This window comes from Helicoverpa zea, chromosome 6 (assembly GCF_022581195.2).
Source record: "Helicoverpa zea isolate HzStark_Cry1AcR chromosome 6, ilHelZeax1.1, whole genome shotgun sequence".
In the NCBI taxonomy this organism is placed as follows: Eukaryota; Metazoa; Arthropoda; class Insecta; order Lepidoptera; family Noctuidae; genus Helicoverpa; species Helicoverpa zea.
Window position 1 is genome coordinate 2,234,331 of NC_061457.1, and position 23,517 is coordinate 2,257,847.

A 23,517-nucleotide genomic window follows, 5' to 3' on the forward strand; every position below is an offset into this window, starting at 1 on the left:
TTTTCATGTTTTTGAATAGTACCTAAGTAATTAATTGTTTACCTGTACCTAAGTTATAATTGTAGTAATTAGTTTAGGATTTAAATAACTACATCCGTGAATATATGTGTTTGCAGCAAATATTGATATATTATCTTCAAAAACGCTTTTTCTCATTTGTCTCAAATTGTAAAACGGATTGCATGGAGATCCTATTCATGACCTCTCATTCACCTGTCGGCTATCTCGCTTGCACCTTTACACGCACTAAACCAAGGCGATTCCCTGTCTCACTCATACGTTTCATCTCAACAGAATTCTTTCCGAGTAGTTTTGGATAAAATTTCGTTATCATTACAGTTCAAACAAAAGTAGGTATAATGTGAGTGTATCAACAAAATATAATTAAAGTTTGTATGAGTAGGTACAAGAATATTCATATTTTATTTCACAAAATAACGCAACAAGGGAATTTCCTCTGTTTTCCTTTTTAGCCAAAAACTAGGTATTTTAACTCATCTTTCATGGGCTCTCTGGTACATGGTGCCGACTACATGACTTACATATTATTAAATAGTAACTAGGTACTTATTCTGTAATCTGTGATACTAGAAGGCTAGTACCTACCTACGCATGTAGACAGTAGGTACAGTCCTACCTCCTGTGTTGCTTACCTATTTCGTAATTATGTAACAATTAAAATCCTCTCTTTCCTACTAATATTAGGTAGGTACCTAAATGCGCTTTGAATAATTTATTTCGATTCATCATCTTTCGGTCCTACTTTTTTTTTATTGTTTTAATATTTTTTAATTAGAAGCTGCTAAATATTTATGTATGGACTACTCACCAACCAATAGGTAGGTAGGTACCACTTTAAAAGGTACCTACCTAAGTACCTACCCTAGTAGGTATATCGAAAAGGTACCTATAGATACTACCTAGATAATTTTATCAAAAAATGCAGGTGGTAATTTATACCAAATCGAGCATTAAGTCTCACTTTGAAAACCTTACCTTATTAGTTTAATTATGTTAAAACTTTTAGCGGGAATAAATATCACTTAGGTAGGCAGAACGATTATACAAACTTGTTTCATTGCAAAAAGCAGTACTTAAGCCTGTAAGTAAATTCATTTTCGCTATTTCGTCGGCAGACCGACAGGCTACTTTTCGAATACCAATCGGGTACCTAGACAGACATGTAGTTATTTCGCTTTCGATTCGCCATTGGACTTAGCAAAAAGTGGAGTCTCCGTGCCCTGACCATAAACAAGCGAAGGGAGAAAGTTTCTAAAGAACTGGCGAACACTTTCCAATGCGTTTACGCGCCCTTTTGGTAAAGTCGCGTTGAGAATATAGACGCCATGTTGCTTTTTTTAAGCTTCAAATACGATGATGCAGGTGATTTTTTTAATACAGAAACAAAAAAGCTTAAAAATATGACTTTATCATTTTGCATGTTATTATGTTTGCAATTTTCGTGGAAACTAGATGAGGCCTAGGATTTTTCTAAAGTTAGTTGAAGCAGTCAAATAAAACAACTTAAAATTAATACACTGTATCATTTATTGGTATAGTAAAACGTACAAAAATCTATTACCTATTAAGGTATATAAAATTCGTCTGTATTGGGTAAAAATAAATCACATTTATTTAGTGCACACAACCCACGCAACCTCTAATACTAATTTCTATCTAATTTATAAATAGCTAAACCTACAGGTAAACTCTAATATAAATAAAAGGCATTACCATAGACCATTGTAATCAAGCAATATAGAACTAAGCATTTTGATCACACCACATAATATGTAAAACGAATTATTTCTGTTTCTTGTAAAAAAATGCTCACGACAAAACACACTTCTTCAATAATTACTTAATACAACTTCGTATCTCAAAATGCAAAATTAAAATTTCGAAAATAACTTGAATAACTTGGAACTTTGATTGCAAAATGTCCATGCATCGAGTCTTGAGGAAAACACACATACGATTTATCTTGATTTATCCTCATGCCTTATTACTCGACATTTTTCCGTAACATCAGCTGTAAATGCAAACAAAAATTCGAGCCGAAAAATTCGAAACACACAATTTTGACCTAATTCCTAAGAGTTATACATTTTTTTATACAACATTGTATACCATGGAGGTCGGTACATTTTTGGCAAGAATACGAATGGGTTAAATTCTCCTCATTGTCGAGATCCTTCTAGAAATAAATAGGAAGGCTCTATAGTAAACGTAGTGTTTACTCAAAGATTATGATAATGATTCCCATAACAAGCGACTCATAGATAAGTTAATTAATATCACTTAAGTCAACACTAGTTGGTTGTGACAACATTACGAACATCCTATTCGTCATTCATTTGCAAGTTGCTGAAAAAAACATTGTTGTTTTTAATTTACACATTAAAAACAGGAAAAACGTGACACATCTGGTTTAGTTTTCGAAGATGGCCTATACATACTAAAAAAAATACAAATAAGTATAAAACAGAAAAGTGACGTAAGTACAGAAAAGTGAAAAATTTAATTGAAGTAAAACCTTAATGCTTGCATTGTTCCTTTCCAACAAGATTTTGTTCACCCTTCATTTAACATTACTTGCTAGAAATGTATCGCATTTTAATTAGACCCAAAAAACAATATATTATTGTGAAATATTTATAACTATCGAGATACATAAACGGCTGACCAACCTAAGCTACAAGACACATTCATTATTTTAAACGATACATTACTGGTGAATGATAATAAATATGATGGACGGTAATTCCCTGTTTTATTTCAATAAACATATTTTTTTATTTAATACTTTGTGGCAAGTACAGGTTCGATAAACTTATAAACTGTCCTTAATGAACTAGGTGCACAGAAATCACTACTTATATCAACATAAAAGACATTAATTACAAATATTTTCATATAAAACCAAATGGCAGGAGGACTGGTATAAGTATAAAATAGCTGCATTCGGTTTGCAATAACTTTCCTTAACATTAATTTAATACACAAAATAAACGGGGAATGGGATAAACACACCTAAAAATAATATACTGGACATTTTTTTTAAATATAATAGTCCAAAATACTGGACTCAATGATCAAGTCCTTGTCTCAAAAATAGGAGGCAGGTATAATTGACATCTCTACCAGCGATCCTCGACGCCAGAAAAGACAAAGTAATTTAAAAAAACAAATGCAAAATAATGCCAAGAAGGGCCAATTCCGAGTCTAGTCTATGAACTTATTATCTAGTCATATTAGTTTATGCATTGCTTCTTCATCGAGGCGTTCAAAATAAGGTCCAACAGAGAAGTTTGTGACTGGCTGCCTCAGCAAATTACTTCGCCTCATTTTGACGTCAAAAATCGCCTATTCATCTCGTCTGCAAGTAAATCTTTTCTTATCCTATTAATACTTAGGCAAGGTCGCTGCTGGGGCCGTAGGTGCCGCTAATAATGAATCGTCTGGATTTGCGAAGGTTGAATCTCTGATATTCGTTGAATTCCTGATGGAAGCTCGACGTCTCTCCTTGATGGCTTGAGCGAGGAAGAATGTGCAGAATATACCCGTGCTCTGGAACAAAAAATATTCAGTTATAGCGAAGAAAATCAACCTAAAACAGCTGACATGTGTAGGTAAACTGAGGTAAATTGGTACAATGTCTCCAAGCTGTGTGCACTTCAAGTAATGGTTTATATTACTTGAAGTGCACAAAATGACCTGCTCGTAATTATCTAATATCTCCTATATTCTCATAACTACTTACAAATGGATTTCTTTTTTTTCTTTCTCATTTGTTTTTTACTGTGTCATAATTTTACAGAATTTTACTCAGGCGATGAGGTGATCAACCCGTGTGGATTCTCAGATGCGTCATTAAAGTTTCAACGTCATCATGGCGTAACTCGGTTTGTACCTACCCGTAAAACATATTCAAGATCTGAGTCAGTAGCTGGTTTTTCCTAAAACTAGACCTGATGATGATGATGATGTTCTCCTAGCCGATTATCGGCTACGGCGGCTGTTCTCATGTAAGGAGATTAGCCAACTGCGCAGGACATATTATAGTGCACAAGCATTTGCGCAGACACAGGTGCACTCCCTATTCCTTCACTCTCATAGCCCGATGGGACGGGAATCCGACACGACCGGAAAGAGATCAGGCGCAGGACCGACATTTACGTGCTCTCCGATGCACGGGTGAATCAATCACCAACTTCCAGGCTTCGGGCTGCTTTGTGAAAGTCTTCTAAAACCCACAAAGCGATTTCGGCCCGACTCAGGAATCGAACCCGAGACCTCGTGCTCAGCAGCCACACTTGCGACAACTAGACCAACGAGGCAGTTAAAACTAGACCTACAAAGGTCGCGGTCAACCCAATTGTTTGGACTCAATAAGAATTAATTTATTCAGCTACGAAATATTGTAATTGGAACACAACACAATCATGAGTTACATAGAAAAACAAAAGACAGAGCATAAATGTCAATACCACAATAAATCCATCTGGTAAATGAGAAGGATTACCTCAGTTTATAGCTAGAGATAAATCTTACTTATCTCACACATACTAGGTATTAGAAATTCCCTTTTAAATCTGTATAAACCTATTGAGAGCAGACTGGCGCCAACTTTGCGACATATCAAATTAAATTACTATGTAACTTACGTAGGTACACTTCGTATCATATGCAATGGAAATGCAGTAAAACTGCAGAAAAGAAGCAAAAGAAAAAGGTCCCCAATTACTAACCTAACATTTTAGTATCTAGTAAAAACATTCTAGATTGATTGTGAACCGATCACAAATAGAGAAACTACAAAAGCCTATGCATCACCAAATAACGCACACTGGACGCCCCGATTAACATTTTCAGCGCTCCCGAATACAATCTAGCGACCGCATAGATATTCCTATTCTAGGGTAGTGTCAAACTATTATAGTAATCTGTGGTAGTGTTCTCACCAAACTCTATGGCGGCTCGTAACTACATTGCGAGCACTAATAGAACTCCTATGTGGCCCATACCCGTGCCACCCGATGGCTTCAACCCAGCGACCTGCGCCATGTTCGAAACCACGAAAAGGTTCGGCGAAAACTTACTAAGTATACCTTCTGCACAATATTAATCAAGTGGTGTTAATAAGTTAAGTTCATCTGCTGTCACCGCCCACGGCTTAGTTAACACAATAAGTGCAGTAATGGTCGCAGGGCATTATTGTCATGCTATCTTCATTAGTGCGTTAGTTGTCCCTTGGGGAAAGCGGAGATGAGCTTGGGAGACTTTGTCTTACTTATGGGTCATATTTTCTCATGACGTAAAAAATTACTCAAATGTTCTTTAGTAAAACTTCGTGTTTTTGAAAACCACAGAATTGTGTCACCAGTAACAAATATAAGCCATGCATATCACGGCTGAATCGCGGCCATGCAATTGAACACCGCCCACGGGTGTCAGCCGCAAGTGCCCTAATGACGAGAATTGGAGACCCCTCCCTGGATATCCACATGATCTGATTCACTTATTTAATGTTCTCTTATGGACTGAAATATCTGTAGAAAAGCTAACCACACATAAATAGTGGAACTAATCATTACCATTGTAGTTTTTATCCGCACAAATCTATTACAAACTCCAGACAACATTCAACATGACATCAGGTAGCAGAATAAATTAAAAGATACCCCATTGTAGTTAGCATGAAGCATTTGAATTAAAACTCTATTGTGTACTTTTTTTTGCTAAGATTGTTAACGCTCCGTTCGTCACTACTCGTGCGAAGGTTTCAGCATAACTCTTCATCATTCAAAATGGAGAATTCTTCAAAGCATGGCTTGGAAATTAATATACCTATATTCGCAAACAAATGTAGTTATGACTTATACTTATTTTTGAACAGCACTGTACAAATTGGCAATTGTGTTTGTTTAGATTGAAAACAGCCTACTACGAGTATCTAAAAGGAGAATATGTACAAGGAGTATATCCGCTCAAAGTTGGCCTATGTAAAAGGGCTGATGATAATGTACTAAGTAAGTAACTAAATCAATGCCCCATACCAACGTCGTAGTCTGCCCGTGACCATGGATGCTGTAAAGGATCCGAAACGTCGGGATTAAATAATATTAATATAACGCGATAAAATCCGTAAAAGTAGTTTTATTTAAATGTCTAATATTCGCGTAAGTGTCAGAAATCAATACAATGCCCCATTCATTAATACAATGCAGTCTACTAGTTCTCATGTGAACGGATACCTTGTATATTTACTTAAGGTATAACATCAACTAAACATCCTGATGATCAATGGGGAAGAACAAGAACCGACAAAACGGTGAGTCTGTCACACTGTGACCTTACACGAAGTAATCCGCCATGGAACAAAGTATCATTGTTTTATGTTTTTATGTGTATGCGCATTTGCGTAATAGGCCACTTGACATGGTTAGGGTTACATCATCGGATTGTAGGAAGACGTAATTAATAAATTCTTTGAAATAGTTTTAAAAATTCTGTTGACTTCTTCAATTTTGCTCATTTTGAAAAGGGCTTTGTCTGCCTCTTACAATGTATGACCTGGTGCTTCTAGGTCGACACCCTGACTCAAGGCATAGAAAATGATTATTTAATTGTATGCGCAAGGAGGAAGGAACACGTACGGAACGGGAAGTTTCAGTTCTTCGAAGCTCAAGCTTGACATTCAGCTGGCAGAACTCGGCAGGAAGATGGAAGATTAGTCCAAGTTCAACTGTTTATCAGGTGCCATTAGCATCATAGATACGTTTTGCTATGCAATTTCTTTACCAATGAGAACTAGGGGGACTTTACAATACCTACCTGCTCTGTTTTGTGACTACGAATAATTGTATCTTTGGAATTAAAAAAATATTTCGGTACCTACTTGGGTAGGTACATTTATAATCCTTCTCAAAATTACCTAAGATTATTAGTGACGCTGGCTTTAAAGTTCTTAGCACACGCAATAAAGACATTTGAGATTAAAATGTAACACGACACTCATTTCAATGGTTAGGAACGCAAAGCCCAAACACGCGGGCTTCAAATTCGAAAAACAATATGGCCGCGAGTAACGGAACGATACTTCTGTCACTCAATAGCCGTATTTAGATTTGTTTTCATAACAATGAACTAGTTGCGATGTGTTAAAAATATCGAAAAGCATACGGTACTTAATGATACTCAAAATAATCTTAGCGAATTTCTTAGAAATTAAAATCAAAGTTTACATAAAAAATATTTGTAGTTAGGTACAATGACGTAACTCAAAAGTGTTATTCTGCAATGTTTTGCATTCCTTGAAATGATTAGACGTTGCCTAAATATTAAACATTGGTAATTAAGATTGTGAAATATCGATATCAGATGAAAATTAAGTATTGTTTAGAAATAAAGATGAAACTTTAATTAACATTATTGTGCATTACGTTCAAAAAAACATAGGATAAAAGGGATTTGTATAACTTCAGTTATAAAATGTTTATTAGCTGTACTTGATTTCTGGTTAAGGATAACTCTTTTAGCACCTATAACGTGTACAGCAAACACGCAAGCGATGATACAAGACAATGTTTCTCGAACAAATAACAAAGTATAAAAGTTAGCGACTACAATGAAACAAACTTCCTCAATATCGCGCCATACTTGAGGACTATAGTTTAATATCTGAGTGCTAAGGTCAAACGCGATGATATTACGCCACTCAAACATGGAGGTTCAACCTTACATTGTGGCGAAGCATTTCTGAATATCAATGACTCAGATGCACTATGCTAAAGGATTACAGACACTATCAATTATATTAACTGCCTTCGCCCGTCAGTTGTAGGTAGGTATATACATATAATCAGCCTATTGTTTCCATAGTTGGGTTCCAGGGGCCCGATTCTCCTAAGTTAATAATGTCAAAATCGAATAGAAATCGAGTCGCAATATGATCGCAATAGCAGTTTTAACCATATCGGGCATTCTGCTACTAATAAAAGACCAATCGTATTCGATTGACATTTGATTGGTGTGCGATTGGTCTGCTATTTTGGTAATTTTGGTCTATACGGTAGTTTGCTGTACAATCATTTTGCAATCGTAAATCATTTGCAGACAAAATGATTCATTATTGAATGACAGAAAAGGATAAAAACGTTTAGTTCAAAGAAAAAATAGCGGAATGCCACATACGCTTCAATCGTAATCGAGTCGGGATCGGATCTCAGTCGAATCGAGTCGAACGTCAATCGAATGTTGCTTAAGTAAAATTAGGAGAATCGGGCCCCAGGCCTACGAGAGGCCATCTTACGGTCTGATTGACGTCACATATCTTTGAGGTGATTCTTGTAATTATTACTCATGAACTTTATTTTTTTCCGGTTTAAGATAAGGAAATTCATCATCATCCTCCGAGCCTTTTTCCCAATCATGTTGGGGTCGGCTTCCAGTCTATCCGGATTCAGCTGAGTACCAGTGCTTTACAAGAAGCGACTGCCTATCTGATCTCCTCAACCCAGTTACCCGGGCAACCCGATACCCCTTGGTTAGACTGGTGTCAGACTTACTGGCTTCTGACTACCCGTAACGACTGCCAAGGATGTTCAATGACAGCCGGGACCTACAGTTTAACGTGCCATCCGAAACACAGTCAATGGTGTCTAAGATATACTTAGAAAGTACATACAAACTTAGAAAAGTTGCATTGGTACTTGCCTGACCTGGGATCGAACCCGCGCCCTCATACTTGAGAGGTTGGTCCTTTACCCACTAGGCCACCACGACTTTTTTAAGATAAGGAAATTATGCATCATTTTTTGTGCTTCTTGGAAAATCTCACCTATCTGCTCAATCGAGCTGAACATTAGGTATATCTTGTAAGAGTGGTGACACATGATTTTAATTGTGCAATGGGGAAACGGGGAATGTATCTAGACATTGCTGGACCGTTTAACAGCTTATCAGTAAGCATAAAGCTATCTAAAGGACTATCCTATTGCGTACTATCGTACCAATAGGTAGTCCCAGGCATAAAGTTATCGAGATTATTAAAAATTTGTTAATTTAGTCAGTTACGAAGTTCAATACTATACTACACAAGATATTCTCTGGCACTTGTAAATACGTACTGTTGCACTGTTAAGAAACATGTTGCGCATAGAATGCTAATTGAGATGGTACATTAAGTGCACGTTCAGTGCATTTCGTGTGACATTTGACACAGATATTGAGACGTACCAAGGATGCACGCCTTGTACTTGGTATTCTCTCGTGTTGCATCTGTATTTGGTGTGCTTGCCTTAAGCCAGGGTAAGGTCTGTCATGTGACATAATTCTATGTATTTGTATGCTTACTCAGAATTATTAATACGTCGATGTTGATGAATATAAAATACAAACATTAAATTTAAATTATGTCAAGAAATATATTTCCTGGAATACCCATTTTGCATTTTTCTGGTTGGTTACCATAATTACAGTTTAAGTAATTGCGTCATTATTAAGGAATATGTTAAAACCTAATTATGTTCATCGAAAACAAATGATTCACAACTTTATTACATACAGGATTATTTTTACGTCATGAGTAAACATACACTGCCTACTGATTCAATAATTCCTAACCGCCAATTTACTAAAATCCAAAATAATATAAGTAAATCAAAGACTATACTTAGTATGTTTGTATAAGCTCCACATAATCACATTTGTAGATTAGATAAGTAGTTTGTTTGTACATTTGTAGTACATATATTTTTAAATTAGGGACAAAAACAATAAAAGAATTAATATTTTCTAATGGCTAACAAAGAAACTAAATGAGTGTGTTCTTTGTTATTTCCGTATAATAAATTATACAGTAAAAGTTTGTGTTGTTCTGCAGGTCAGTCCGTCTGTCCGTCATTACACTCATTGAAGATAATTAGATGATTAATTACTGTTTACAATGATTCATGGAGGGTTTACTGTCCTCACTTTGTAGGGAATATACGCAACATCAATAGTTAAACGGAGACACAGTTGCATTGTTGATATTTAGTTTTTTGGTAAATAAATGCTATAAAAAGTCCATTAAACTCATCGACTTCTCAATCGCGACACAAGGCCCCGGTTAAAGCAGGATGTTTAAATAGGTAACAAAAACTACAAAATGGACTATTCTACTGCTTAAATCAATTATAATGACCCTAAAAAAGTTATAAAAAACAAGGTTCTTCAGTTTACAACAATGTCGGAAAGTCAATAAAAAATCAAGTCGGTAAGAAGTAGGCAGATTAATTCAAAGCATTTTTTATTTTAATAAAACCATTCAATTTCAAAATGTATTAAAATAAGGAAGTCTTCGAACTGGAAATTTAAAAATTTTCTTTAAAAAATATTTCGTGCGTTTTTAATAAAACAGTTATACACTTAAAAAATTCACGGCGAACAGTTGTTTTAAAAAAACTGACGTTTATCTTTTTGGTGAACTTGGACCTGACTATCCTAAGCTATCCTGTCATACTAGATACATACTAGCAGACGGGTACATTGCATTTAATGACACGTTATTTAGATAACATCCTCTGTTCTACGCCACGGCAATTTTCGTGTTAAGGTGCTCGTAATTCAATGTCATATCGTTCCCCATTCGTATTATGTTCTCAGTTCTATTAACTGTAATATTTATTATACATATTTTTTTAAAATTATCTATTTAAATGGATTTGAAAAAATAATAGAACAAAATGTAGATAAAATAATATTGTTTTAAAGACATTGTACAAAAATTGCAGAATTTGACCTCCGCAATCTCCGCAATTGAATAGAAATGTGTGAAAGATTAGCAAGGATGCGTCGACAAATTATTTACGTATTTATTAGAAGGTCGTAATGCGGAAATATTTATTATGCAAAAAACAAATTATTTTTAAGAATGTCATCTGTGTGTTGATAAAAATAAATTTATTCTTCTATTTTAGAAGAATAAATTTATTTTTGATCATTTAATTTATGTATGTGTTGATGAAATAGATTTTTCTTCTTATTTTGAATGAAAGAAGTTTCAATCGTTTGAAAACAGAAGGCCATAATTAGTGTCATGAACATCCTCGTCTCTGAAAACTCTGGAATCTGGGTATTTTGTCAATTATGTATTTAGAAGAGGGAATTACTACAAAATATATCTAAATTATAAACTCCTTCGTTTTTCTACGTATTTATCGTTTATGCAAATAACACATCTGTGTATTACGCACCTGCTTTTATAATGTTTAATGATGATAGGTATCTCTAAAATAATAATTGCAAGCATTGTTCGATCATTAGCGTGATATTTTTTTTTGTGTCAACGGCCTTCAAGATAAGTGTTTTTCTCATCTGAAAATAGGCACGTTACTGAGAATACTTAGAAACAACATTCGAATGACGTATCACAGTGCAAAAAAATATGTTTCAGCAAAAAGTAAAGTTGGAGGCGCCGGGTATCGATCCCGGTACCTCTCGCATGCTAAGCGAGCGCTCTACCATCTGAGCTACGCCCCCGATAAGATTTAATGCGAAATCAGTAGACTGGTAGATATAAGTCTTTTTTCTATAATTATCGTAGTGACCTTGGACTAATCAAAAAGGAAATTGTATTTTGAACTCAATGAACAACGCAATTATGTCTAAAATTGTTTGTACGGACCGGTGCGTAAGCGTAAGGTCTACTCAATTTATGAAACCACCTGCAGCCTAATTACGTGACACTCTTTCAATGACATTTGCAATTTCTATAACATTGACAGCTCAATTATAGGCCTACCTTTATTACTCAATTTTAAAGCGTGTTCTAGGCGGATGTAATTCAGTGTCCCGTCAGATGTGAAGAACTTCGCATATTTTTTTTCGACTTTGGAGAATGTCTGTTTTCTAGATACCTACATAGATGATAATGAGTATGGTGACCTCTACTCTACTGGATCACATTATACCAGCCGTTTGAAATACCCTTTTTACATATACTTTCGAATAACCCCGCATCCCCGGGTGTTCGTAAACCATAGCAAAAGAGCTGGTAGGTCGAATAAGTTCAGTCCTAAATTGGTTTCTCCAAAGACCATAAGTAGTAACTTTGCTACAGTCAAAATAACACTACTGCGCATGCGTGAGAGATCAAATACCCAACTTCAGACTGTTTAGTAGGAAGTAAATTGCATAATCCTGTCACCAGGATTATAAAATAACAAATAACACTTTACATAATACTAAAGAGTCAGAGGTCAACAGTGTTGGTACCTCGTAGCCGCGAGTACCGCGACCACGCCCGCGGCGTGACGTCATCCGCGGCGTGGCTGGCGCGGGCGCACAAATTCAGAACAAGGTTACCCAGACCGTTGGCGCTCCTTGCTACTCGATAAATGCTCTAATCCTGATTTACACTTTGTCGCTATCGTTGTTTGTAGGTTTTCGGGCTTGTGAAGAGATGTAGCTTCACTTACATGCTTATTAACTTTTGGACTTTGATTTGTTTGTGTAATACCTGCTGTAATCTATTTATTCAAAAAGTTGAAACAACAAACGTAGTCTGGAAAGCCTTAATATAGCTCAATATTGATGAGCTCTATGTATGGAGTATGGACTATTTCAAGAATAGGTAACCAAAACCAAAATTGAAGTATTCCTCAATGAGATAAATTGTTATATAAGTACCTAAAGAACCTAGTCCTTTGTGCAGTCGAATAAAAAGAAAAGGGATAAGGGAAAAACTTATCATATCCGCGATCTTTCATAATATCTAATAAACTGTGATAAACAAGAAAACATTACTTCAGGATAATCACAATACAACTTATGTTGTGCAGTTCTAGTAGGTACACATCTTGGAATACAAACTCTTAATTCGTACGTGAGGAATTTAAATATAACCTTAAGATAACGGCCATTTAGATGCTACAAAACAATGACCTCACTCCCGCGCATCTACGTGATGCTTGACATAATGGGTTGCCAACTACAATGTAAAAATAATGTAAATAGGTATGCCTCTAATTTGTTCGCGGATTTTATTTCTGTAGTCATTGTTCTATTCCTCAGTTGTTTTTTCCGTATCTGCTGAAAATAACTTTGGGGTTTATTAGGACCAATAATTTGCCTATTGATTAGCGTGGTGTCGTGACTAATTATTTTATGAAGGCAGGAGAAACAGAAAATGGGAAGAAAGAAGTTATTTTGTAACATTTAATAAAGGTATCAGTCTGGTAATATTGTGATGTAGCATCTACGGTAACTTATCCTAACATTTAAATTAAATTAACAAAAAATACTAGGGCCTACATTTTTCTAAGTTCTTACTCATTTAATTTTTTTTTTTTATAATGAGGTGTTTTATTTCTGCAACTGCAACACCATACACATTGTCTTGAATGTCGGTGATTACAGATTTACAGAATTAGGTTTCAGGTAAGTTAGTACTTCCAAGTAATGTTAACTTAAATTGTGCCTTAACTGAGGTTGTTAGGTTTAATTTTACTACACAAACAGGCATAAATATAGGTGAGTGTTTGTCTAACGTTTGATGGTAACTATTAAGTACATGGTATTCTTTTGTTTGACGAAATTGCAACAAAGTATTGATATTATCTACCACAATCATAGCTTCATTATAGTCTACAAAATTCTTGATGAAAACTAAAGACTGCTTGTAGACTCCTTGCATAAAAGCTAAAAGGTTATAAAGCATTCAACTATTCATTTTTCCTATGCAGAATGTAATTTCTAGTTTTTTATTTAATCCAGAATTAACTTTTCTCAAAAGTGGAGCGGATACTTTATCGATATTTATTGAAAACTTGCGTCATCGCGTTGCAATACGGGCTTATCACTTTTGCTTATTATTATTTTTACGATAATAAGGCTTTTTGTTGCCCGATATAGTTTGTTTCCCTGTACAGAATAACTATAACCTTATTTCTCAATGATGTATAGTTTCTCACTTGAGATTCCAAGATAACGATGAGAAACTTAAATCTTTTACGAATACACGTTCTCCAAAACAAAAAAAAAAACTTTCAACTAGTCGTTTCTCATGAGGCCACTTATTGCTGTCACTTGAAGAGCACTAGTAAAATTTAGAATTTTTTAATTCCTTAAATATGTACTTTCAAAGTTCTTTTAATTACGAACTATTGAAGCTTGTTATTGTTGTAAATAATTCAGTTCTTGAAAAAAAAATAAGTAATGCTCGAAAAGCAACCTGGATTTCTGACGTAGTTACTGCTAAAACAATAGGTAAAGAAAAATAATGAAAATCTTTTTAAAAGTAACCCCGATTAGATTATTCCTTTGCTACTTACATTATTTATAGCATTCGACGTAACTGCTTCAGTGGCTTTTACAACTTTACGATAAGGAATTAGGACAAAATGTCTAGCCACAATTCTTGTGAGGCTATATGAATTCTATTACGAGTATGTACCTGCGCCATGCAAATATTGATCAGTAGAAGCTGCAAATTAAATGAAATAAATATGAATATACCATACACGACAAACATGACATTTCCATGTACATAGGTCTAACAATTATTTTAAAAGACAGTTTCGAATAAAAATAGAGAGATAAATAACATCTATGTATGTCAAAGACGTCGATCGGGCCCATTCTTATACTTGTCCCAAATTGATCTCCACAAGTTAATTGAGAAAGAGACCTTAGAAGTTTCTCTCAATATTCCAAACGACCCTCTGAAGGACACAGGAGCAATGTACTTGGTACCAAAATACATTCACCAATAAGTTTTGGTAGCCGAACAATGAACTTTCCAATATTGATTCAGACGGGCTGCATCTCAACGTTTATGTTAGACTTTACGGGAGACGATATTTACTCAGTTGGTTTTGACAGGCATTGAATAAAAAGACTGTTCGATTTTTAACCGGCTGGTAAGGTTTATGCGCTTTTAAAATAAGGTCTTATTGTATCAGACCAAATTCAGATATCCTAAATGATTCAGTAGGTAGTAGTCAAGTAAATTGACATTAAGGAAGATAAAATTCCAATTAAATTCCTTAATTAAAAGCAACTGTTGCTTCTGACTTAATTCCAATTAGGAAGTGATTTAGGACTTCCGAATTTATTCAAGTGGAATATAAGGCTTTTACGTAAGCTTCTAACTATGTATTTGAAATGTTTCTAGAGGTACATATGATAGACTTAAAAATAGCAAAGAATAACAGGCGTCAAATAGAACCAAGAAAGTCTAAATTGCCAGTAGGTGGACGTGGGCTGCATAAATGAAGACACAAAATTGCCAAGACAGATAACTAAACAGGTGTCTAACAAAGATCCTACATGCAAATTATCACATTATTACGTCAACGTTGAAACAAAACACAATCACTTTCACTATTTCAAATGTTAGCTTTACAACCTACAACAAAAATTGTGTAAATATTAACCATTTTATGAGACCTCCCGTGGACCTTTTTGAGCTACGTCAAAAGGGCTTTAAAGGGGTAATTTCACGGTGGGACAGAGGTCTTAAGCTGGTTATGCGTAGGCGCCGCGAATGGCACAGCTTTCTACGATTGCGTAAGATTCCGTGGTACCATTTGTGGAGACCGGTTTGACAACTTTTTTAACAGTCTGTGATTTGTAACTCTGAGATACAATGATAGAATGGAATATGGACTAGCCATGTGGTTAGGAGTGGACTGCACTTGGTGTGATCACCCTTGTATGTCCCTGTGGTTTTTGGAGACAATTTGGTTTTATGTTTCATGTAAAGAGATACCAATGTCACTAGTTATAGGAAGCATTATCTTTCTTTTATTTAAATTATCCAGAGTAAACGTATCTATGCAAGCAGGGGATAACCCCTACTGATATGTCTTGGTGGAAATGGATAATGATAATTAATTAAGTACTACCAAAGTATTTTTGATTTGTTGATTAATAGAAGTACCTCGTGGTATTAAGTCAGCATTTCAAAGATAAGGCCATATTTCAATAAGGTTTCTTTGCAAAGTACGTAGGTAAATAAAAACTTTTTACGAATATCTCACTCAGAAACGAGATAACTGAAGAGCCTTAAATTTAATAAGAAGAGGCTTACGACTGACCTTTAACGTTGACCTCGAACTTCACACTTGAACTGCTACAACTAAAAATAGTTATTATTTACTAAGTATTCACTAATATTTATTGAATAAATTCTAAGAAAATGGGCAGGAAAAATGACACTCATCGTAGAATGGAAATAAATTCATTATCTTTGAGTTCAGTTTCATGTTTTTCCTGATACATTCATTGAAACATGGTACAGTCACCGACAATAGTAGCTGAACAAATCAACTGTTTCAAAATTGCCTAACAATGTAAAAGGTTGTAATTTCTTTATTTATAACGCAAACGGCAACATTTACTCAACATCCTAAACTTCAAATAAAAGAAAATAAATACTCTGCCAATACATCGACACCACGGTGTTTAGCAGTTTTGAAAATATCCATTGATTTGAATCTGACTCTACCTAAAGGAACCAACCCATCTTCTTTTAGAAAATGAAATACTAGTCAGTTCCTCATTCCGTTTATCTTCAAGGCATATTTGGGAATGACGACTCAACGTCATCACAAAGTCACAAGTTATGATTTCATTTGTTATTTCTGTGCATATTAGTTTCGATTGGAGAAGCAGACAGAATTAAACTAGGTAAGAAGTATGATGTCACTCGTCATTTTAACGACGCGTACAACATAGAGCATCTCTTTATTCATTGCTTAGTTTACATACGCTTTATTTTTACTGCGTGATTCAGTAAGTACAGGGCCATAGTTATCAGTCAAATATTGGTTATGGGGAATTCCATTCGTCATGATTGTCATTGAGTGCCATATTACATATTATTAACATTTATGTATTGAGTGCGAACGTTTTTTTAATATTATTTCGTGTTACGATCAGAACAGTTAGGTAAGTGTGCCTACAGGTCCGATCATTAATTTTATCAAGAATCGAAAATAAACTAATTAATACCTACTCTTAATACAAACCTAACTATAGTTTTAGCCAAAATAATTACTTAGGTATAATGTTTTTGGCCAACACTTCTGATATGACATGAGTCACCTTTGAATATCACTGATAAAACTTAGTAGGTAGGTATTACCATCAATTTTGCCCCTTTTATCTATCGTAACAATAAAAAGAGGGAACATTATTTTATTTGTTGGATTTTACCCAGGATTCAGATGATCACATGAAATCACATCCCTAGGTGACATACCTACCTGGGCTATATTTTACAACACTAACAACACAGAACAACAGAACAGCTAGTAATCTATAATTTCTGAGATAACTATCTATCTCGGACTTCTGAGCAACTTTACGGGAGTTATATCCATTATTTTTTAAGGGAAAATGAAAATACCTAGTTTTACCTAATAGTGCTCAGAATCCGGCCACAAGTAACGTGGGAATTATACATTAAAATAATCAATACATTCCGAAGAATTCAATGAACGAATAGGTTTTCCCGTAGCCGCTTATAATGAAGTCCAAAAGCCTGGTTATATTGAGGGTTTGTATATGAATCACCGTTGGTAAATTGATCGGTAAATGGTAAGAGAGTCGTGGTGGCCTAGTGGGCAAAGAACCGACCTCTCGAGTATGAGGGCGCGGGTTCGATTCCAGGTCAGGCAAGTACCAATGCAACTTTTCTAAGTTTGTATGTACTTTCTAAGTATATCTTAGACACCAATGACTGTGTTTCGGATGGCACGTTAAAACTGTAGGTCCCGGCTGTCATTGAACATCCTTGGCAGTCGTTACGGGTAGTCAGAAGCCAGTAAGTCTGACACCAGTCTAACCAAGGGGTATCGGGTTGCCCGGGTAACTGGGTTGAGGAGGTCAGATAGGCAGTCGCTTCTTGTAAAGCACTGGTACTCAGCTGAATCCGGTTAGACTGGAAGCCGACCCCAACATAGTTTGGGAAAAGGCTCGGAGGATGATGTATATGAATCACCGAGATCATTGTTTAAGAATTTAGCATAGTAAATCTTACCCTTCCGTTAGAGATAAATAGGTTACAGACTGAATTAAGTATCCACCCAGAACCTAAAAGTTTCGGATCAAGTGAGGATTACTTTACGCTTCCCAATGTCATATTATCACACCATGTCCACGTCCTTCAGCCAATCCTTTAGATAACTAACATTACCGATTATGCATTAAAAACATTAAAAAATTAAAGCCCACGGGACAAAGACAATATTAACGACATGACGAGTAATTAAGGCGCGCTATTGTTTATGACAAGGGCGCCATTGTTATTCATCGTGTCTCCGATGTACCGACGTTTGGAGGTCACCTGTCCTTTGGGATCAGCCTTATTCTGCCTATGGACATGTTTTAGAAGGTCGATTGACCATCGTCACGTGTTAAGGAAAATTTGCAATGCATCTGCGTCAGTGATCCACGCACACATCAAAAAGTGGGAGCCAGATTGGAGGGGTTCTTTAGGGCCCAAAGTCTGTTTAGGAATGTAGTTTTCCCTGTCCTACAATGTATTAATAAATAAGTGTTTTACAAATAAATAAGGTAATCAAAGCATAAACAGATAGTTAAAATGGAAGTAAGGTCCTCAATTCCTCGTTTCTTTATGTGTCGTTTCACGTTTCTTGCTCTTGCTCTCAATAAATTCTTTCTGAATTTGCCTGTTTAAGTTACGCGTCTAGTTCAGTAAAACTTTAAGCTGGAATATGTTCCCAAGACGAGACACCCTTAGTATTCAGGTCCGCACCCTAAAGATAAATGCTTTATTTCTCCTTGAAGGACCCTTTAGTCTCGTCCTTAGGGGAGACTTTAGGTACAAATAAAAATATTATTGCCTTAGTATTGTTTTGCTCACAAACCCCTCCTTTTAGCTAGACTGGTGATGTCGGAGTTTCAAGGACATTATGGAACCAGTTCTACCCCTCGTTAGAAACGGCTCACAATTTATTCGTAAATAAATATACTTTCTCGACGAAATGGATATTTGTATTCAAATGAGGTCGTTACTGTTTTTTGAATATTCAAATTTGGAACTGCTGTTCTGCATCGAAGTATCCAACGCAATTCTCGTTGAAAAGGATTTATACTTCGGCCGTTCAGAGAATGCGTTCCTGACACCTATCAGTTAGTCACGACTATAGTGATGGGCACAACATAACACTGAGTTCGTTACCGTTCCTTCAAAATGAACCGCCGCATTATTTTAAGATTATTTTCGTTTTAAATTGGCGGAATCATTTGTTTTATATTTTAGTTATTTAAGTGGAAACCAAAAAAAGGTAATATTCATATAATAAAATTGTTTTATTTATTCTTTGTTACAAGTACATTGAATTGAATGTGCGAACAGAATATTAATCAGACTCCGATTTGCTTGAGGAGGTGGTGTTTTCATCATCATCTTCGCCTACATGTATAATTATATTATTATCAATAACAGAATCAATCCTGATATCTCGGTCTAACAAAAGCCGGGTAATCAAATAAAAACAGATCGAAAACACTTGAAAAACGTGGTCTATGCGCACGAAACGACAACGGACGACTGTTTTAGCGTCACAAAATGGCGGCCCATAACGCCATTTGGGGTTACCATTTTTAATCTAAGTATAAAAATGCGGTTTGGTCATAGTTTTATTTTTATATTTCATAAACGTTATAATTAAGTCTTATAGTCCATTATTTTCCAATTCTTAAAAAGAAAATCAAAACGTATTATTTTATATTATAACTGTATAAGAACAGATTACGATACTTGCCTGTTATTTTTAGCACAGCACTACAAAATATAAACCGCTGACATAACCTTGTAATAGCGCAGTATAGATTTAGAAAAATATTGTTTACCAAGTTATTTGACACTCAGTTTGGCACAAAATTATAACATTCATTGATTATTGATATAATAATGTTGTTTTAATGCTCCTCAATTGTTAAAACGGTAAACAACCAGCAAAAATATTTTTATCGTAACTGCAACGCCATTGCAAAGTTACGTCGTCAGTTCAATCGCGACGTGTCAGGAACGCATTCTCTGAATGGCCGAACTATAATTCCCTTAGCTAAAACTCTTTCGCTTAGATATAAAACTGTTTTACATAAACAGACCCGAGGCATATAATTTAATCTTTTAATTATCATCTGGCCTTACCTATTAAAGAAATCAAATCTTCTAGATTTCGCGAGATTGCGAAACCTTTCACAACTCTTAGAACTTATTCGAAATCTAGGAGAATCCTAACTATCGTTCTCTCTGACTGACGAACTTTTTGGGTGCTAAAACTTCTGCTACCTATTTACACATATAGATATCCTCTATGCTATTCTAAAATCTCATTAAACAAACCTTACCTGCAATATAGACGCAGCCAAAGCCGTCATGGCTACCATAAGCAGCTGCTGTTTCGCGTAGTCATGCAACTGCTTCCCGCAGCCCCTCTGGTACAGCATGGCACAGTCTGATGCGTAAGGCTTGTGGATCGAGTCCAGGGGTCCCTGGCCGCAGCAGGAAAATGGCACCTGGCCTTTTGAGGTGTAATCGCTGGGGCCGGTTACGCCGCAGCATTCGAACTGAAATGTGAGATGGAAGGTAAGACAATGATGCGCAATAAATCCATTTTAATAAGGATGTATGATTTATGATGAATCACAACTCTATTTTTATAAATCGAGTCTGCTGATAAAACTAATTTGATCCATATCTATAGTTAAGGTTTAAAATTCTTCAAATTTTTTTTTTTTTGAGTGATTGTCTCAATCAACCATCGTTCAAGCAATCTTTTATTTCCGAATGATATGATCGCATTCAGATTAAGACGAGACAATGTGCTATATCTGTCTGAATATTATCAAACGCAGACGCTTACGCCTTTCTTTTACACCAAAAGATCCCGACGAATTAAGAACGTTACAAAATAAAGGCCTCTCACCTTAACCTGTAGCCTATCCCATCGTATAGTATCAACGGCCGTAGCATCCGTGTTCTGAAGGGTCTGTTCGAAGTAATACATGATGGTGGACTTGATGTCGATCTCCACATTGTCCCACACCACCATCGCCCACACGAAGCAGGAGAACTCGATCACCACCACCAGGATTATCAGGATACCCGTCTGGAAACATTGGATTTGATTCTAAAATGACGTAACTTTGAAAAGCTAAGCTTCGAAACATAACCCTTTCTGGCAATCACAGTTAAAAGGGTCTCATACCCTTGCCTAATTTGATGATTGAAAAAGGAATTACTGATGTAAAAAATGAAAGATTTTTTTTCTAAAACGGTTTTACTCAAAAAGAGAACTTCTGAACCATGGTAAAATGACGAAACTTGCGAATGTAAATTTGCGAATGTAAGGTCGTTTCTATTTAATCTATTATTTCATTGAAACCTACAATAAAACACATTGCACTAATTGCATTAACCCCAGAGAATTAATGAATGCAATCTAGATGTCGAGGTCGATATCCCTCAGCCAATTAAATAATCGTGAGATTGTGCAATAGATCTTGCAGATTCAGTACATTCTTGATTTATATGTTATTCTTAAATGCAATAATTCAAGACTTCTCAACAGAGAACCTAGCATCCTGCCGATGTACCTACTACAATCATACAGTTGATCTGGGGCCCGATTCTCCTAAGTTAATAATGTCAAAATCGAATAGAAAACGAATCGCAATATGATCGCAATAGCAGTTTTAACCATATCGGGCATTCTGCTACTAATAAAAGACCAATCGTATTCGATTGACATTTGATTGGTATGCGATTGGTCTGCTATTTTGGTGATTTTGGTCTATACGGTAGTTTGCTTTTCAATCATTTTGCAATCGTAAATCATTTGCAGACAAAACGATTCATTATTGAATGACAGAAAAGGATAAAAACGTTTATTTCAAAGAAAAAATAGCGGAATGCCACATACGCTTCAATCGTAATCGAGTCGGGATTGGATATCAGTCGAATCGAGTCGAACGTGAATCGTATGGCGCTTAAGTAAAATTAGGAGAATCGGGCCCCTGTTAACACCGGGATCAATTAGATAACTACGCCTATAAAATACCGACACAACAGCCGGCTGTGAATCTTCAACGCATGACTCAGAAACCGCTAAATACTTACAATTATGACATGGATCTGATGCATAGACTTGGCAGTTCTCCATCCGATCCACGCTATGGAACATGTGATGATTGCCATCATCAGCAGCAGTATGGCAGGGTATTCCACATTGACTCCGATGAAGTGTCGATAGATAAACAGTTTGTAAATAAGATACCCGCTTACTCCGAACAGCACTACTGCTGACATCTGTTAACAATAACACGGAAACTCTCAGGAAAACTATTATAAGCCGAGCGAATTCAAATGTCATTCGAATTAGGCTTACACTATCTCTGTCCTGCTTTAACTTATGGTGTAAAGCACACCACCAGCGAAAATGACAAAATGAATCACACGCTTTTAGATTTGGTAGGATGAGGTTAATTGATCGCACAATGCACTCTACTAGGAAAAGTCAGCAATTTCAACGATGAATAAAATGTGTGTCAGCGTTTCTACTGCTACATTCTACAAATTATTACTAATTATTGGAAGTATCACAAGTTCAAATTGAAGTTATTGACCCTTATGTGCGTGTTTTAACGTAGTTGTTATGACAACAAAGGGGGAAATCCTGATTCACGATAATTCTACGAAAATAAACGCGAAGTTTTCAATAAAAATAAATAATACTCACAGCGAATAATACATTGAAGGTTAAAACTAGATATTTCCAGCAGTTCGTTGAGAGTCCCATTGCGATTTCGTGTGTTCACATACTAGTAATCTTGTTTGAAACTCGATTCAAAACAAAGAGCGCTCGTTCCGCACCGAGAATGTTTGTGTACAGTGGCCGCAACTCACGACTCAAGTGATGCAACGAACGACACCGCTAACTGTACGAAATTAAACATTCGACAGTTTTATCTTTTGAACGCAACTTATCAGATTTATTTATTTAAACGGAAAATGGGCGCGTCATTTTTACGTATATGACGAAGATTCTACAGGTTCTAAGAAAATGACTACATATTTATGTCGATAGCCGCTATCAGGCTATCATGATAACAGTATGAAACTGTTGTTGTAATCTAACCTACTTTCTGACCGAGATAGGCGCAAGTTTACGTTCTGTAACGAGGTAGTGGATATAAATAACTGGTTGACACTTACTATTTGTGACATCGTACGCTCTAAAACTATTATTGTGTGAACTGAAGAGTACCTTAATGATTGTATACGATTTCAATGACCCTAATGTCTTACATAGACCACCTCCTAGACTGGTCTAGGGGTCCAAATAAACTTTTGAATATTTTTTTTCCGCCCCTAAATAGTACAAAGTCTCAATTTATGTAGTCTTAGTTAAATTAAAACAATACTTATATTTTAGGAATTTAATTAAACAAAGTTCATTATAAGAAAACATTAATCTAAGTAAATAATCCGTT

The 23,517-nt window shown here is 35.7% G+C and overlaps 1 protein-coding gene and 1 non-coding gene across 2 annotated transcripts; both read right to left on the minus strand.

Annotated features, from left to right (window-relative positions):
- Nucleotides 1-1,537: 1,537 nt before the first annotated feature.
- LOC124631300 (23 kDa integral membrane protein-like) lies at nt 1,538-23,139 on the minus strand. Its single transcript, XM_047165621.1, has 5 exons — nt 22,764-23,139; nt 22,145-22,333; nt 20,952-21,134; nt 20,374-20,592; nt 1,538-3,570 (listed from the first exon to the last, which is right to left on the minus strand). Exons 1-5 carry the CDS (start codon nt 22,821-22,823, stop codon nt 3,406-3,408), a joined length of 816 nt encoding a protein of 271 aa, XP_047021577.1. The 5' UTR covers nt 22,824-23,139; the 3' UTR covers nt 1,538-3,405.
- Trnaa-agc lies at nt 11,454-11,526 on the minus strand. Its single transcript has one exon. It is a non-coding gene; the product is annotated as a tRNA-Ala (tRNA).
- Nucleotides 23,140-23,517: the final 378 nt, after the last annotated feature.